This window comes from Serinus canaria, chromosome 1A, assembly GCF_022539315.1.
Source record: "Serinus canaria isolate serCan28SL12 chromosome 1A, serCan2020, whole genome shotgun sequence".
Taxonomy (NCBI): domain Eukaryota; kingdom Metazoa; phylum Chordata; class Aves; order Passeriformes; family Fringillidae; genus Serinus; species Serinus canaria.
The window spans coordinates 35,285,656-35,304,774 of NC_066314.1; the positions used below are offsets into that span (position 1 = coordinate 35,285,656).

The following is a 19,119-nucleotide window of genomic DNA, read 5'->3' on the forward strand; positions in this document are numbered from 1 at the left end:
GGCAAGACTACTCCTTCAGCAGTGTAAAAACTAATTTTATTGGTTGAAAAAAGTGTTTCTGAATTTTTAGTGTTAGTTTTGGTTAGTTTTGTCAAAATAATTTACACTATTGAAGACTTCTTCCAGGGGTGTTGAAGCCTGATGCTTTGTGCTGTGATAAAAATGAAGTGCATGTTGTGAGTTCAGGGCATTTCTATTGTTGAAATTTTGAAATCCCTATTTCTGCAAATTGTTGTGGGGTGCCTGACTGCACAGAAATGGTAATAAATTTAGACTTTCAGCCCTAAAGTGATTACTTAAAAGAAGGGGGAAGATGAAAAACAGGTTAGGTGATATAAGGTTAATTGGTCTAGCTCTAAAGAGGAAGCTCTCAGTGCTTAGTAGGTAGAAGCTGTTCAACTGGAAGTACTTTAATTTAAAATCCAGTGTAAAAACTTAATCAAATACATTCAGAAACACTTAAGAATCAATTTTTTTAATCACAGGTTTACTTTACTCTCTGTAGCACATTCACTGAATTTTTTGAGTAACCATTGTAGAAAACTATTTAAGCATGGCCAGAATGAGGGTACCAGACTTAAAGTGGGTACCTCTCATAAAAATAATACTTGCCAGGAAAGAAAAAGCACACTTGAAGTTCTGTGTGTGTAAAAGGTCCCCATGGGAATGACAGTTGGCATCTCTCAACAACAGAACAGATGAAGGAAATTATTAATCAAACACAGTATTTTTATTAGTCTTTGAATTAATTTTACTGCCTTCACGTATAGTTAAAGAAGGAGAAAATGTAACAGATGCACCTTTAGAATGTTTAAATTTAAAACCAAGATCCCTTCCCTTCTTCTTCTTTGTTTCCAGAACACCACAGAATTCCTGCTTTGCAAGAGGCAAGTTGGTTGCTGGGGAACATCAACCAGACTGGCTACTTCAGAGTTAATTATGATATTAGGAATTGGAGGCTGCTAATTAATCAGCTAACAAGGAACCATGAGGTAAGATCCTCTTGTCATCCCTAAAATCTGCTTTCATAGATGAGCCTTCACTGTTTCATCACCTTAAATGGTTCAATTTTTGTGCTTGCCCCTCACAGGTTATCTCTGTCAGTAATCGAGCAGGCTTGATTGATGATGCATTCAATCTAGCCAGGTATGTTTTCCTGAAGATCATCTATCCTCATACACATTGCTGCAATAACTCATGCAACCATTAACTCAGCAGTTGAGTGTGTTTCAAAGTTAAGTGTGTTTTAAGCACACTTTAGTTTCCTTCCCCTGCTTTTTTTTTGTATAGCACATAAAAATGGTCTGTAGCACATTCACTACTCTTGATCAATAATTGCTGTAGGGTATTTCCGAGTCTGAAGAGATTTGATCAATTTTGCAGCAAGTTCAATCTAACACTTTGCAGATAAATAATCTCTTTCCTCTTTTTCTAATGACTGAGGGTTTTTTTCCTTCCATTTCTCCCAGTTGTCCGACCTCTCCTTTCTTTTACTTGTGCTGTATTTAATTTGAGATGGAAGGCACCTTCAAGCTTCAGAAATTTTTTTGCCCTAACTTGTACTGTTATATCATTTTTCCAGTATCTTTCTTTTCTTATAATCTGCTAGAACAGACTCTCTTTTTTCTCTGTGGTACTTTTCAAACATAATGGAAAAGCAGTTCCATTGAGTATTTCTGGAATTTATGCAACATTTTGTGTTTTATTATGATTGGAGTTAATAATTAACACATACAGTGCTGGTTAGGTAGTGTCTTCTTTACAAATGGAGGCAGTGGATTGGTCCCCATTTTGAAATCCATTATGTTGGTAGTGAAAGTGTAAAATGAGAGGAAATTAGTGGAACATTTGTAGCTTTTTGATTTTGAGGTACCTGGGAACATAGCATTAGTATAGGACTTTGATTGCATAATTACAGATTTAATTGCAAAATTGCAAATAATGTGATTTTACTTGCACTGTCTTGTCAAAGGGAGCATGAAAAGAATTCCTGACACTTGCTAGTGTCTTTACATTTAACTACAAATGGTCACTGGAGGTGTTTGGGCTTCAGTCGCAGTGTTACAGCTCTGTGATATTCTAGCATCACTGTGGTAGAACACAGTGGTGTGCCCTACCACTCTGTTCCTGCTGCTGACAAAAAATAGTGATTAGCCCTTAACAGTCCAGAGATGGAGTAGGGAAGGAGGTATCATGGGGAGAGGTGTAGCCATTTGCTTTTGGCACGGCCCTTCATTCTTGCTTTGTGACATCTACCCATTGGTAACAGTAAAAACTAGAAATAGGTCGTTATTTGACCTATTTGACTTCAGTAGGTCATGATTTGTCTGCTCTCTGACTAGAAGAATATTGCAAATTATTCTGAAATATCTAGACTATTAGAACTACCAGATGTTGAGTAAAGTCATAATCAATTCCAATTTTATTTGGTTTTGACACCTCAGAGAAGTAGTATGCAGTTACACAGAGCCAGCATGTCACCTCTTTTTCCATGCACTGAATGCAGTCAGAGTGTCTAGACTTCCCTGAAAGTCTAGATCCTGAAAAAAAGCTGTTTCTTAAGCCATTTTTTGTAGGTGAGTGTTTTTCTTCTGAGTCAGTATTGAGCCAGTGCTCTAGGATGTCTTGTTCATAGAGTATTAAGGTAAAGCCTTGGTTAAAGACCCAACCTGAATTGTCTGGCCAAGTTTCGTCTACCTAAAAAACCACTCAAAAGATTAGATGCGTAATGCATTCCCCACTAATTTTCTGAAGTACTTTTATGGGGATGCTTGGGAATACTAGAGCTGGCATCTTTTTCAGAGGTAACTACACTGGAACCTTATGAAGTTTTTCACAAGATTTCACATTAAAAAAAACCTAGACTTTGTTTTGTTAATGATGGTCTGCAGCAGACTGCTGCTGCATTTGGTCTTCACACACTGTGGAAAAAAAGTAGTGGAGCTATAAATGTATATCTAGACACATGTGCATACATAGATATCAATTAAGAGGAAATATTCTTCCAATAGGGATATACAGCTAGACTCCTGTTTCCAGAGTCCTGTCAGTAGTGTTACCTTGAGTGTGTGCCTTACAAGGCAGTTTGGAGGAAGAATCTGTTTGCAAACAGTAGATTTATGGTCTGTAGTTCAAGAGTAGCAATAAGATATGTGGACCTGGCTAAACTTACCATGTAGGGCATACTTCTTGTTGATCTTTATTACATTGCTAATCTGTCTTGTTTTGAAAAGACAGGCATCTGTTAAGGAAGGCAGGGGCCTCTCTTGAAATGGAAAATGTAAACCTCCTCCCTCCAAATTATTGTAATTTTGAAATTAGGAAGCTCTCAGGCAATTATATGGGAATAGGAATAACAGTTTTTTACTAGGAAAACTAAAAAACTCCAAATGCAATAATACAAATGAAAAAACCAAACCACTGATAGAGTCAGAATACAACCTGACACCTTGTTGGTCAGGGTGTTGGTAGCAGTCCCATTAAATGGTGGCTGCTGTCCTCCTGCAGTGACAGATGTGGTTCTGTTTAAGCAGGGATCCTGTAGAAGGGTGGAGTTTTCCTCAGAAAGGCTGTTGGTGGTTTAGATGGGGCTGGTCTTCCTCTGGAAATCCAGTGGAGAAGAAAGCTGCTCCTCTGGGAATCTGGTGGGAAAAGGCTGCCTGTGGTGTTCCAAATCTCAGATTATATATTAGGCAGGAATGCTTGGCTCCTCCCCCTGGGTGGAGCATCTCCCAACGGGATTATGTAATTTTATCAGTCATGCAGTGACACTCAGTGGTCCATTAACAGAAGATATTTCCCAGAGGGAGGATTGGTTTGTGGAAGAGACAAAGAAAACTGCCCAATTAACAGAAGATAACTGCCCCACCTCTAACAGTTGGCAAATAGAATACACACCTCCAGCTACATCTTTCAACCTAAGACAATCTATCATCTTCCCGTTTAAAAAAAAAATTTAAAAAATTATGGTGATGCTGAAGTCATTATGATTGGCTGGCTGACAGTATGGTAAGTTTTTTAGGAAAAGCTTGGTATTTTTAATTTTCATTCCCTTTCCCCCAGACAAAAAAAAGACCAGGATTTGCCCTAACCCATGCTACGTTCCTTTATGATGAATAGGACTAGGAAGGCATTAAGAGACTCTCAGCAGTATGTTGAGGGCTGGCCTTGGTGTCAGAGCATCAGAACTTCTTGCAGTAAGAAAGCAGTTGGGAAAGCTCTTGCTAGGGCGGGCAATGGGAATTGAACCATGATGCTGCAGTGTGGTGCAGCTTCTCCTGCCGCATCTGGGGCTTTGATGTGACACAGCAGTGTTCCTAAAACAAGCTCTGAGGGCTCTCAGAATAACACTGACTCCTTCAGTTTTCTGAAAAAGTCACTGTTCAAAAGGCCAGCATCAGCCTAAAAGCAGCTTAGCTTTCCCTCCCTTGGCTGCAGGGTGCAGTGCAGAAAGCTGCCCCACTTTATTTTGGAGCAGTGCCATAGTCAGATGTCATGTGCCTCATGGGTGCTGTGCTGGATCAGTGCCATGTCCGACGCACGGCGGGCATTTCTCCCTGCCTGTATGACATTACGTGATGGGGAGATTAAACACCTACACTTGTCTCTGACTGTGACCTGAGGGAAGGTCAGTAACCTTACTGACCAGACATAGTAGTAGTACTTGGTAGTTCAGATCTGATTTCTGAGAAGACTGGCTGTATTTAACAGTAATTCAGTCCTCAGTTTGGTCCCTAGTTGCAATGATGTGTTATCTTGTTGTCTACAACTGTAAACATGTATGTCTTGAGAGAGGGAGGAGAACTGTGGAATACATACTTTAATTCTAATCCCTAGCTATTATTTTTAAGGCTAAAATAATGCAACAATTAAAACATAATTTCTTAAATTCATGCTGGTCCTTTGAAAAATGACTTCTAATGTAAACAGGTTTTTTTTACTGTACTCTGGAGACTGTATTTCTTCCAAATACCCTGTCCTTAGAAACTTCTGAAGTACTTCCTAGTGTGCTCTTGAACTTGATACAGATAATACTAAAAGGTTTTGACTCAATTTTTCCACTATTATAATATTGTCTGTCCTAATATGATTATTTCTGTGTCATTATATTGCTAATTGATTTGTTTGTGGAATGTGTGCAGCTCTTCTCTTTAGTAAAATTTAATAATATTTAGAGCTAGAGAAAAATGAAAGAAAGTGCTCATATAAATTGTTTTGTAACGGAACATTTTATTTATTTTAAGGTATGTTTGATTTCATTCCTCTGAAATGTTTATTATCCTTCTACTGACCAGCATAGTGATTTCTTGAAATTCAACAATATAAATGAATTGATACTACCAAGGAATGTTTTAAGCTCTATAGCTTTTAATTGCATTTTTTTTGGTTCAATTTTATATGGAAATACATTCCTTCATCTTCCTTCTTGCTGTATTTTGGTTTATATAACATTCATCAAGGAGAGTTGAGTGGAATAATAGCAACAAAAGAAAGTTACAACTTGTTTGTTTTTCAGATTTTTAAGCATAATTCTTGGCTGTAGTGCATGTGCACACCCTTCAGATAAAAAAAGCTGTAGCCTTGGCAGAACATAGCTTATGGCAATTCATGTCCCGTATTCTTCAGCAAGAATAGCACCTTGACACTCCTTCTTCCCTTCTTCTGGAAGATTCTTTTAGTTTGTATGAGGTTTCAGTAAAAATTTAAAAATATGTTGTTTCTAGTAAATGACATTAGTAAACGTTGACTGAGAAAGCCCAGAAGCCACAAGAAGACAAACAGAACTGTGGTTCTCACATAAGCTTAAACAGAGCAGAGGGCAGATCAGAGGGTAACTCCAATAAGCAGTGTCACAATGATTAACAAAGGTTGCACTGTTTCATAAGCATGTGAGTAACATTGTCAGTTTCTCACATCTTTCTCTTTCCTTAGGATAAGTTAGTGAGTATGTGAGGTGGGATACCTCCCAATTTACTTTAGGCATCCCAAAGGTAGACCTGTAAATCTGACATTCTCACCTTGTAGTGCACTGACAGTTAATGGAGGGAAACATCCACCTGACCTCTCAAAACCACTTAACCACATAAGATAAATTACTCACTTAATGTTAGGAGTGTTGTGTCACCCCTGGTTCTTCCTTGATGGGCTCTAAATCTTCATAAACGATTTCCCTCATTAAACTGGTTGACTTGATCTGGTATTACGTGAAAGAAATAGGTCTGGTTTATGTTTAATGTTAATCAGTGTTGAATCAGATGTGACTGTGAGTGTCTCGTTTACTGTCATCTAAAATCTGTTGTTGTTTCCAGTTCTGTAAGCTCTGAATGAGAGAGCGTGAAGCTGTGTCATTGGTAATTGTTCTTGGGCTCCAAGGATGGACGACTGTGATGGAGCTCTGTCCATTTCCATGCACAGATTAAGGGCAAGTTGAGCTGTAGTCTCTTCAAATGAAGCTTGCCCCTGTAGGCTTCGCAAGTGTGGAGAGCTGTAGCAGAAATGAGCAACAAGAAAAAAATGTACCTTCAAGATTTTCTGTGAATTAAGTGGCTTCCATGCTGTAGATGGCCTTCATAAGTGTTCCTTTCTGTCAGAATTTCCTACATCAGACCAAAACCAGGATCCTGGTGCAAATAAATGATCAATTATGATGATTGTTTTCCTGCTGTAAAACAATTCTTTGTGGCTTGTTTCTTCCCAAGCTGTGATTTCTACTGACTCTATAAAACCCAAGTCTGAGGGCAAGGGAAAAGACAGTATCAACCTAGTTTTCAAAATATAAATCCAAATAATCTCCCTTGACATAAATTTATTTTTAACAGCTGGTGCATTTGACTCCAAGATTGATTCCAGAAGTAAAATACTGAAGTAAGCTAATGGTGACTTCAGATCACTTTCTCACCAACTTTTAGAGAAAAATTAATTTTAAAAGTAAGTCTTCCTTAATCAAGTATAGCTTTTTGGATCTGGAAAATTGTGTCTTTAGAACCTCCTATTTTATTGTTTCTTAAAAATTTGATTCCTGGCTGTGGAGTCTTGACACTTAGGAAAAAAAATTATCCATGGAGCTACCTGAGGCAGCACCAACCCACATAATGGTTAGCTGTTCTTATTTCTGGAAACAGACTGTTAACTCGTAACTAAGATTATAGTTCATATACTTTCATATAAAATCCAGAATTATTCTTGAAATGTCTGGTGGAAATACATGTGTTGCAAAATTAAATTACGGAATTGAAATGATCTTCATTGCTGTTTTCCTTCACAGAGATTAAGATTTCATTTCTTGTAGCATTTGAAGTCTTCCAACATATGTGGGCTAATTGGTTCCATGTTACACTTGTTTGTGTTACTCCAAGTCCTGTTCAGTGTAATGTTGGGAGAAGTAAAGGCATTTGAGGGTCCATGTGAAATTCTGGGTCTGGATAATAAGTGGGTGAAAAAGATAGAAATTCTTAGTGCAATTAATGAACTTCAAAATGCTTCAAAATTTCAACAGCCACATTCAGGGTTGTTGACTTTGTTTTGTAGGGCTATTCAGAAATAGTCATATAGGATCTATTTAAATTAGTAAACTGCAGTTCTACTCTAGCCTTCATCTTTACTCCTGATTGCATTTTCTAATAGTTCAACTCTGAGGAAAACAAGATGTGTTATGCAGCTCCCTTAATTAGTGCCTCTGAGTACCAGCTAAGGGAGTATTAGATCAATACTTTGTATCACGCTTGATTAATAGTGCTATAGATTTACTGTTTTAATAAATGAGGCCTCATCTGAATTGTTTCAGCAGATGCCATAGTAACTCCCATTCACTGTCAGGCAAATTTTGGTGATGGTTCACTAGCAATTGATTTAGATATGGTTTCCAACAGAAGTTGTTGGGTTTCTTTTGACATAAATACTCCCTCAATGGGCCAAAGTAGATGTGCCTTTTTTAGAGAAAATAGAAGTTTCAATTATTTTAAGGTAGCCATCATTCATTCCATATGCTGCATGTCAGTCCCTATGTTCTGTGACATATCACAGCATTTATTCCTGCTTTCTGTGGACATACATATTTCAGCTAACATTTGCATGTGTTTGTAACAAGAGGAATCAAGGCAATTCCTGCAACTAAGCACACTAAAAGCCAATTCTACTTTTGTAGTATGTGTGTCATTTGTGCATCTGATCCTGTTACATAGCTAAAGGCAGTAAAGCAAATTGTACAGCACATTCCAGGAAAGTGTTGGTGCTGTGAGAGTGTCTTGAAAGATAGAAATACCTGCTGAGAGTCAGGGAAGAAGTTGAAGACTCTTCAGCATGTACTAAAAACCAGTCCTGTAGATCTAACTGCAAGGTGTTTAGTGCAGAGGGAAGGTCTTGGTCTAGTCATACCCCAGCAAAATTTGTCTAAATTATTTCTGGTACTTCTGACTAATTATAGTAGTAATTGTTTTATCCTGTAAACTACATTAACTCTATTCTTAGCCAAACCCAGAATAAACTGTCAGGAAGACTTCACTATGGTTTTAAGGGAGTGACAGAGTTATTTTTAGCTAATGGTTGTTAACTCATTCTGTTTTTACCACATAGTCTTAGTCACAAGTTCAAGCTGGTCTCTGGAGTCAGCTTGGTATGGATGTATCCTTGTTGCTGCGCAGCTGCCGGGGGCTGTTGTGTAGGGAGAGGGGAAGGGAACGGTCTCTGAAATTTATTTTGGGACTATTAATTGAACCAGTCTGAATTGTGCTTCAGAAAACACTGGAGTCTGAGGTTAAACTAGAAGCGGAGTTAATGAGTGGAGCTTGCTGAATGCTTCTTTGTAACTTCAAGTACTGGAGACAGAGCTAAGAGCAGCAAATATGGCTTGGCTTGAGGAATATGTGGTGGTGGGGCAGTGGGAAGGATTTGTACAACCTCAAAACCTGTGGCATTCTTTGGGAACCCTATCTTCTCATAGCAAGTATACATCCACTCCCTGGGACTTCATATCCTTTACATACTTCATAGCCCCTTTTCTTCCCCACAGCTGCCTGATCAGCCCTAGTCTCCACCTCCCTCAGCTGTCCTCTCAAAACAAGCAGCTTTTTTGACCCCTTACCCCAGAACCTGATTGCTTTCCTTTCCGTGGGTCTGACAGGACTAATGTGGAGAGCAAAAGATTCTTCTGCTACATTGGTTAAGGTAGCAAAATCAAGGCACTCTGAGAAGCTGGAGGTGCTGATCTAAACACCTTGACTTTCCTAGCATCAGCAACGGGTATACGAATGAAGCCATAAACCAACTTTTCTAGTTATAAAAGACAAGACTGATGCCTCACTAGCATAAAGGAAGAAGTCTGCTGTCACAGGCTGGTCACTGCTTTGGCTGCTGTTTTGACCTGACTGCACCATTGCTTCTCAGAAATGATCCTACTTTTTGAGCTTATCCAATTGCTGTTGACCAGGATTGTTGTCTAGAGGAGATCTGGTCTTTGTCCATGTATGCTCTGTCTGCTGGAATGTTGTAATAGATTAGCTCCTTCCTATCTGGCTAGAAGTGTGTTTTCCTCTACCCAGAAATCAGGCAATAAATGACAGGATGGACTATGTTATGACAAGGACTATGTTAAGGCACAGGGACTGAAGAAACCTGGGATGCTGTTTCTGCTGTAGTCTTCCCAGGTGATCTTAGTAAAATTACATAAATTGTTTGTGTCTTTTTCCTCTCTGCAAAGTGGAGATAAGAGAATAGGTGAGGGTTTAGGAGAATTTCAGAGAATCTTTAATTATAAATATGTATTTTGGGAATTGCCTTTAGAAAAGAAATATCCAATTCTGTAGATATTCTGGCAAACAAAATTTGGATTGTATGTCTGTGTTCTCCATATTGGAATTCTCTGCTGTCCATATGAAGTTTCTGGCTTTTAAACACATATTTCACTTGGGTGACTGATATGCAAATTATAAACATTAGACCAGGCAAACAGGGAGTGATGAAAAAGTATTGTGCATTGTAATAAGGTAACTCAATTTTGATTCTGCTCAAACATGCTCTCATAGATATCATCACCTGTTGACAACTTAATGAATAGAAGAGCTGTTTCTTTCTACCCTTCCCAACAAAAATCACCAAGCAAGAAAATAAATAACAATTATAATGATTGAGTCATCTGAAATTGATGTCTATTAGCCCCTGAAATACATTCAAATTTCTTTACTTAATGTAACCCTGTGAATTACATACTTCTCAAAAATCATGGTTTCATGATAATGAAAAACATGACATACCTTACTGCATAGCCTTAATTTTTAGCAGTAAGATTATTCCTTTCTTCATGTATTACTCATTTTTAATTCGTTTTTCTTTCATATGGGGAAGAAGAGGAGAGGAGGGATTGTGAACTACAGTTTGAAGGAGGTTTTTTTTTACAAGCATAGAGGGGTTTAGATTTGAGGTTTTCTTCTGTTTTCAAGAAGTGAGTAATTCAAATTAATATTAGTCTTTGCTTATGTGGCAACTCTAAAACTGTGCAAGATAATTTAAGCCACATAATACTTTGATAATTGCATTGAATTTGAACTATTCTTTGTAGGATGCTTCAAATGCACTTGTGTGGAGCTGAATGTCACTTGAAGAGTCCTTAAATATTTTGCATGTGAGAAAACATAATAAGAAGCAGGCTTCATTTCAAACTGTCTTACTCTCTGAATCTTTTAATGTTGGAGACATTGAATGCTAATTAAATGTAGTTATTAAAATGATCTTGTAAGCCAAAACTTACTGTTGTATTCATCAGAGAGCAGATATGCATTCCTGTCCTGTTTATGTGGAGGTCCATATCTGGTAATGTCTCTGTCAAGTCATCTTACTTGATGAGATGGCATCACTTTGGCATCTTAGAAAAATAGTCCTTACATGGTCCTTACATAAAGTCAGCTCAGTCCTGGGAGGGTAGCATGAGGCAGATTATTCTTTGATACTGAAGATCACGGGGCCTTTTTTTACAGATTGTTCATTAGTTTTCTATTATAAAAGATTCTTTCTGCAGCTTCTGTGGCTGAAGATGGATGCCAGTCATCCTAAGTTTTTTAAATTGTTGACTTCTAGCCCTGCAGGAGTTAATGGGGAAATCTGTGACTACAAGAGTTAATTTCCCAGTTCTATGAATAGCCTTGCCCAAAGCTTTTTTGACATGTCAAGGTTCAACATATATATTTTTACTCAGCTATCAAGGAAATGCTGTTAAAGTACTGTGGACAAGAATATCCTGAATATATTGGTAGAGACACCAGTCCTTGATAGGTCCTGAAAAATTGAGGAAGGCAGATACAGTTATATGTGGATGCTCATTGATGCCAGGTTTCTCTGTGAGTTATTCTATTCCACACACTTGACTGTTAAGACAAAAGAATGAATCAACTGTTAAGAATCCTAACTTACTTTAAACTGCCTCTAGGAGCTAATGAGTATAGTCTAATTATTCATATATTGCACATGCACAGAAACAGAACTGATGTTAATCTGAGTTGCACATCTGTGTTCTGAAGAGCTGCATTTTACCCCTTCAAAATTACCCAGACAAAAAGCTAGTCATGTTTTACACATTTCTAAGAAACAGACAAGGGAGGGTGAGCTTTAAACTGGCAGCAAGTAAATCACCTCATTTCCATTGCTTCTGTAATGCAGACCAGTTTGCTGCCAGCTTGGATTTTCTAATTTTGATTTAAACATATGACTTATAATGTCTTTGTTGGGTGGTGGGACTAAAGGATTTATGGTGCCCTTGTATGTGGGACTCTCATCACTGTACGGCAACCCTGTCGTTTTTGTGACAGAGTCTGTTTGACTGCTGCTGGATTTATGATAGAAATAATTCAGAACAGAGTAATAATTTTCCCTTGGCAATTACACTACCATTTGGTACTTTGTCCCTAAGGGGAAAATGAATGTGCTGGGATCTGTCCATAAGTTCAGTGGCTCAGTGTAAAGAACAAATCAAGGTCAGAATGCAGTTGAATACACACTAATGTTTCATAATATAATCTAGATCTTCTGCTTTTTTCTGACTCATTAAAACCTCATGTAATTTAAAGATTATTTTTGATTGCCATGAGATTTTTATTGGGAATTATTCGTGAGGGGATTTCATTACCATGTTCAGTACTTTCTTTTTCTGTTCATTGCCACTTTTCTCTTTAGCAATGGCCACTGTAGCAACTTCTTCAATGTAAGCAGGATAGTACCTTGCTAAGCATTGGTGCTTATGATATTATATGGTATGATATCATAAACCACATAATACTTATATATAAAATCTAGAAAATCTTTTTCCACCTCTGTCTTTCCATAAAAATGATAGATCACGTTTTCAATGCAGTTCGTCAGCAGTCTCCTTCAGTACGAAAAACCTGCTGAACCAGGATGTTTATATAGAGGTAATTTGTCTAGTAACTAAACCAGTTCTTTTTGCCAGTCCACGTTCCTGTTCTCCTCTTCAGTTTGGCAGGCAGCAGTGAAATCAGGAACATAGATAGTGAGACAAAACTCATATGGTGCTGTGTTTCTAACACATGCTCTCGTGTGTTGTGCTGGCTACAGAATGATTGACATGGTGGTAAACTGATGGGTTAGGACAGTTACGTAAAAATTGATAAAGCAATGAAGCATCTCAAATGTGATCTTTTTGATTAAATTTTGCTTTTGTGGTCATGTGTTTCAAATGACTCAGTATGGGGAAAGTTGGCTTAGAGAGGGCTTGTAGAGGCTGTTTTAAGTCTAGGCTGCTTTCTGTATGACCCATGATGTCCAATTAAAACTCTCTAGTCTGAAAAACTGTAAAGAGGGATGTCTGCTTTTCATAGTTTATACTGAAGATATGTAAACAACAGACCATTTTATATATAACATGAAATAGATCTGTTGGTACTCTTCTATGATTATTTACAGGGCAAAAGATCAGAGCTGTGATATTCTTATCTCCTCTTGTCAGAGCAGTACTGAAATAGTGGTGTTCTAGGATATCCATTGGTAGAGGTCAATATAAACAAAATAAAGTTCTGTCAGGAATGGCACTGGTATGAATCTACTTTGGGTAGGGAGACGCTAGAAGAGTTCTTAAGGCTCTTTAATTCCAGGTTCTATGGATGAAGTTTTGAAAACATTTTAATTTGCCCTTGAGAAATGTTTTTACCTGAACATCAGTATGCTTTCAGCTGCTGTTTATGTGTGTCAACACTGTTTGACTTAAATAATTTGTCTGTTATAATAATTTCCAAAACTATCCCAGGTTTCTCTGGGTAATTTTTTATGGAAGAGATGCGTGCTAGCTAAGATTCCCAGTTGGCTACTTTAGACATACTTAGAAAAAACTGCACCTGTTTCAGACTAGGCATAAGATTGGACATCACAGTATTTCTGTGGTGTTTATGCATGTCACCTGGTTTCAGTATAGCTCATAATCTGTTTGTCCCCTAATGACAGACAATGTTTCAATTTTCCTCCAAGATGGCTAGGCTAGAAAAGAACCTTCTCTCTTAGCCCTGTCTCTCATGCATTTGGACTTTGACAGGCAGTATCTGATAGTAATTTTGCTGGACTTAAAGATAGCAATATGATTGATGGCTAAAAAGACACAAGAAAAATAAGGATTTCTGTCACTGACCTTCTAGCGACTTTCTTGAAAGAGAGAGTAATAAGTCAAGCTGCATCTGTACAGTGTGTACTAAACTTACACTGTGTAGTACCTTTGAGTGAATATTTCTAGGCAATTATGTGACAGGGAAATTATTTTACAGTTTTGCTTTTGCTGGGAAGGTTGCTAGTTTTGGTTTCCTTATTATTGTTCTAATTATTGTGAAACATTTCTGTTTAACATTTCCACAGATCTGTGTTTTTCCAACAGAATTCACAGAGATACGCAGTACAGACTTATGCTCTGTTCTGCCTTCTTTCCTCATTTTGGTTATTGTCCTACTCCATAAATGCTTTTGCTGACCAGATCCTATATAACCATCTTTGAACCTAGTTGTTCCAGGCTAGTGAAGGAGAATCCTAGAACCATGCCAGCATCCTTTGTCTGGTTTGCCACTGTTCAAGTGAGCCCAGTGCATCTTGCTGAATGCAGTATTTCCTGGGAAAGAGGAGTCTTGAAGTCACTCTTAGCAGTGGACAAGCTTTTAGTGTAAACTAAAAGAGTGTGACTGTACCAAAATGCAGAAGTTAAGAAACCAGTTGTTATGCTTTGTGAAGATGCAGAATATTAGAGCATGGCTCACCACACAGTCACAGTGCTTTAACGAGGTGCTGTCTTCTGCTGACCTGGTTTTCATGGCAGTCATGTTACCTCCTGGGACACTTCACACAGGTCCAAGATCTGTGATCTAGATTTTAGGACTTCTTAGACATTTAATGGTTCATGGTTTATCTCTTTTATCGTTTAGGGTGAGAGTTTCTCCTTATATTCTATTTTCTCAACTATGGATATAAAGATTAGCAGCCTTAGTGTTTGGCCTTACCCTTACTAAAATATTTCCTTTTTTTTTTTTTTTTTTTTCCTGAATGAAATACTCCTCAAGGTATTAAAACTTTAGTATATAGTTAATAATTTATAACATACACATTATATGCCACTTTATATGCAAAAAGGTGAAACAGTAAATGTACTTAATACCTCTTGACAGAAGCTATTTAATGCCAAATAGTCTAGAGTGCAGCGTATTTGGAGTAAAAAGTTCATAAACATGGCTCAGTGACTAGGGTAAAAGGATAGGACTATCATGGTTTTCCGTGAGCATCCATGAAATAAAATAGTGTAAAATATAAATAACATTCTGCCAAGGTAATGCTCCTGAAGCACTTATGTTTTCTTCAGGAAAGTTGCTGTCTTAACTGCCACTGTAAGGGGATTTGAGATATGTCTCTGCTTGAGTTGTCTCAGAGTTTCATCTTAGCATCTGGACTGCCCAGCATGTGCTGACAGAAGAGTTTAACATCATTTGTAGCAGGCATAACGACTTTTCCTCTTAAACATTATCTGAAGTGATGAATTTGCTCACAAATAAATCATCATTTATATAATAATGACAAGAATCTCCCTTCATCTACAAGAATCTCCCTTCATCCCCATCCTTTCTGTTGGCATCCATTGGTTGATGTGTGGTTTAGGGGGTGATTCTGATGACACTGGCACAGCTCTTCTAGGGTCATGCCCAGAAAGGAAAGGAGGGACAGGGGTAAACAGGAAAAAATCTGATTTGGACACAATCTGTTCGTGTAAGTTGCACAATACTCTTAGGGAAACAGTAGGAAAAGTGAGAGTTGGGGGTGAGACAGGCATAATTGAATAGTCTGATAAATTTGGAAGTCAGAAGAAGTGAGTGAGTGATGAGAGTAACAGCTGTTATGAAGAGGATGAGTGAGTATCATCATCCAAGAATCATGATTTTGAAACTCATCAGGAAGCTCTGAGCTCAGGAATAAGAGATCAATCTCTGAGTTCACTTAATGTGTCCTTATGGAGAAGTTAAGCTTAAAAGAAATAATCTGTTTGTTTTGCAGTGTTGATTTCATTTCTGCACCTAGTATAGGTAGATTTCATTTCAAAACATGAACTTAAATGTCCATTAGCGCAGCTATAATGAACTTTAATCTGTTTATTCCTTAAGCAGCATGTTAGAGCTATTCCTCTTGTTCCTTACTCTACACTTTGCATGTCAATCAAATAATCAGTAAAACTAATCACAAATTCTGTTAGAAACTAATGACGTATATGCATCTTTAAGTTAGCGTACCTCTTAGATAACATTATCTCTAAGAATTTTAAATACAGTCAATCCAGCGTGCTTCTGGCTCCATTAATTACGTTTAGAAATCTTTACTAAGTATTAAGACATAGAACTCATCTTAATGGTACTCTGCTGCTTCAGAAACAAGACCTATAAAATGGAGTAGCCTTCTGTCTCCAGATGCATTGGACTTTGTCCACTGCCCACTCTAAATGCTTTACAATTTTCGTTTCATATCTGCTCAGTTCCTCCGTTGGCACAGTGGGCACCTGAAGTGATCTTGTTTTTCATGCTTGAGTATGTGCTGGAACCAGAGCTGAAAACAGAGCTGATAAAATGTGGACAAAAATGACATGAAGCAGACTGGAGGGTGGGATAGATACTTTTGAAATCTGTTACATGAACTCAGTTCTTTCCTGAGAACATGAAGGGAACAGAGTGTAATTCTTCCAACAGAGAGTGTAAAAAATGAAGGCCTGCAAGATGTGGTGAACATTGCAAGGAAACAAACTATTTCAAGCAGTGAGGCAGTTTTTACATGTTATTACAGCAGAGATAAAAATTTATATTAACATGTATGCAATGGTTAATTTCTTTACTAATGTGTGTAATTTTATTTGTTTGCTACATGTTTGCATTTCTTCCACATTGATGGAAATTAAAGGAATGTGTGCAATGGAGGAGAAAAACTAGTCTATGAAGCTATATCATACTTTAGCGTAATAAATTGAACTTTGTGGAATCTACCTTGCTGATTTTGACTATTTAATGAAAAAAAAATTAGTATTTCCTCTCTAGGCAGATAGTTAACTCCTTTTGGATTTAAACACCTGCGTAAGGAGAAGAGTAGATAATTTGTTTCTGGAAAGTTCACACCCACAGGGTTACACTTTGTTTCTGCAGTCTGGATAGTTAAGAAAAAAGTGCTGTTCTGAAAAAGAAAGTGAGAGCAAAAGCTAAAGCTAGACGTTTTCTGTATTTGCTTTTAAAAGTAACTTTCAAATGCTTGTGTCTGTATTGCATTTTATATGTAATACTATTATTTCAGAACCTTCCTGTACCCCCCATACACTCTTTCCCATGCAGGGGGAGTCTTTTATGATTGGGACAGAATTTTAGCTTGTTGATTTATAAACACCTGAAACAAATCCATAATTTGTGTGCAAAGTGCTGGAACATCCTGAACCAGAGTGATGTCACTGTATAAGTCCTTCCAAAGTGACTTAAGGTGGATAGAAGACAAGGAAGTTCTAAAGGAGAGAGAAAAGAGTGAGAAGAATAACTGTATAACTAAAGTTTTTTCTTCAGCACTAGTTATTTTCAATTGCTGATGGTCAGTAGAAATGTTTTCTCAAGCAAAATGCCTTTGGTTGTCGAATTTATGCAGACAGCTTTCTATCTTACAAATCAATAATGTAGCACCTTCTTTTTGTTTTGGATATTTTTTGATTTTTTTTTTCTTTAAAGGCAATTACTTCTTCATTCATGTCTTTCATAGCCACAGGAATCTGTTCAAAGTAGGGATAGCTTGTCTGGTTTTCTTTCATGTGTGTTCATGCCTTACTTCATCAAGTCAGTATGCTTCTCTGTGTTGGGAGAGACTGCAAGTTGCTGGTTTTTTATAAGGTTGATTTTTATGTCATTAAAGTGTGACGAGTTTATTATATTTTTCTGCATTTTAATTTCATTTGGGAAAAAAAAAGAAATTGTTTATGTGCCATCGTGAATATCTTTGGAAAACCAATTTAATACTAACCTCTTTTGTTGTGCAGAGCTGGTTATTTGCCTCAGAATATTCCTTTGGAGATTATGAGGTACCTTTCAGAGGAAAAGGATTTTCTGCCTTGGCATGCTGCCAGCCGAGCTCTTTATCCTCTAGATAAATTGCTGGACCGTACAGAAAACTACAATATCTTCAATGTAAGAGATACAGTCTTCCTTTCTTTCTTCCTCTAGTTCTTCCTTTCTTTCTTCCACTTACTCTCTGCATCTGTCTGTCCTTCCTGCCTTTCTTCCTTTCGCCTCTTACTCTCTCATATTATTGACAAGATTTGAACTGTTCCCCAGGCAGATAACTGTTAATGACCTAGGGATATTAACTTTCTTCCTAATTACTCTTTATTTAAACATAGCAATTATCAAGCTTTGGTTCATTTGCAATTGAACAGTGATAACTTTCTTTGAGGCATATATGACCAGAAGAAGGAAACGTAATTATCCCTCATGTAAAATGTTATGACAAATAAAGTATTTCACTTAAAAGAGTCAAAGTATTCTATTGCCAGATTTTCTCTTTTGAGGAGCCCCGTGGTGATATTTAGGTGAATGCCCAAGATCAGCAAGAGCAGCAAACATAGGCACAACTGAACAGAATGCATGCAGCTGAAGCAAAGATTTGTAGTCATTATTTCATCCCAAAATCTGTGGTGAATTCAATGCAGTTACCTTAATTAACAAGAATTAGATCACCATTGAGTCAAAAGCCCATTCATAATTGTGTCCAAAGGGACAGCAGTAACAGCTCACAGTAGATAATTAAGATAGACATGGCAAATATTTTAACATTTAGTTGTAGCTACACTGAAGCATGGTTTATGAAGTACACAGGATTTCACTGCAGCCAGTGACAATTATGAACTTTTGGGGTTTTTATTCACTATGAATTTTATGTAGTCTACATATTTTCAACAGCCAGCATACGGTAACTTTATGTAATGTTGTAAAGCCTTCACATGAAGGAGCTTTTTAAAGCCTGAAATGCCTAAGGATGCTTTTTTCTTCATAAATGTATATTTGTTTGTGTGTATGTGACCATACACACCACGCTCAGAGAGAAGAAAGTTAGATGTGACTGTATGTATATATGTAGATGTTAATAGGTATGTAGTTATATAGATATATACACACACACATACACACACACACCCCCCATACATATACACAGAGTTACCTTATGACATGGAAGATTATTTTTGTAAAACATATACTAAGGCCTACATATAAACCAGAGCCATAATGTAAAATGCAGTTGAAATAATTTGCTGTTAACGGTAAAGAAAAATTTTTAGGAGTCTGCCATTGCTATTTCACTTTTAAACATGGTTGCATAAAGAAAACACAATTTTAATAAATAAAACCAGTAAAATTCACAGCTGGATTATGTTTTATCACTACCAATGGGAGTTTTGAAAGCCGAGGTGATAGCAGAGAAAATAAAAAGTCTTTTTAGTCACAGAATAACATGTCTGCTAGAGAAAGCTGTAGTATGAATCTTCTTTTGTGTTGACATATATACATGCCTATGTATCTGTAATAATAAAATAGATGCTCTCCTATGCAGTTCCTTTTATCTTAGTTCTCTTTTTCAAATTGGTGA

General features: G+C 37.2%; 1 protein-coding gene across 1 annotated transcript in view; it reads left to right on the forward strand.

The window, feature by feature from the left end:
- TRHDE (thyrotropin releasing hormone degrading enzyme) overlaps positions 1-19,119 on the forward strand; it is a 205,761-nt gene that overhangs the window by 162,092 nt on the left and 24,550 nt on the right. Inside the window, exons 11-13 of the mRNA XM_030238218.2 lie at positions 859-992; positions 1,091-1,146; positions 17,516-17,663. Coding sequence (XP_030094078.1) covers positions 859-992; positions 1,091-1,146; positions 17,516-17,663 — 338 coding nt within the window. The remainder of the gene's footprint in view (positions 1-858; positions 993-1,090; positions 1,147-17,515; positions 17,664-19,119) is intronic.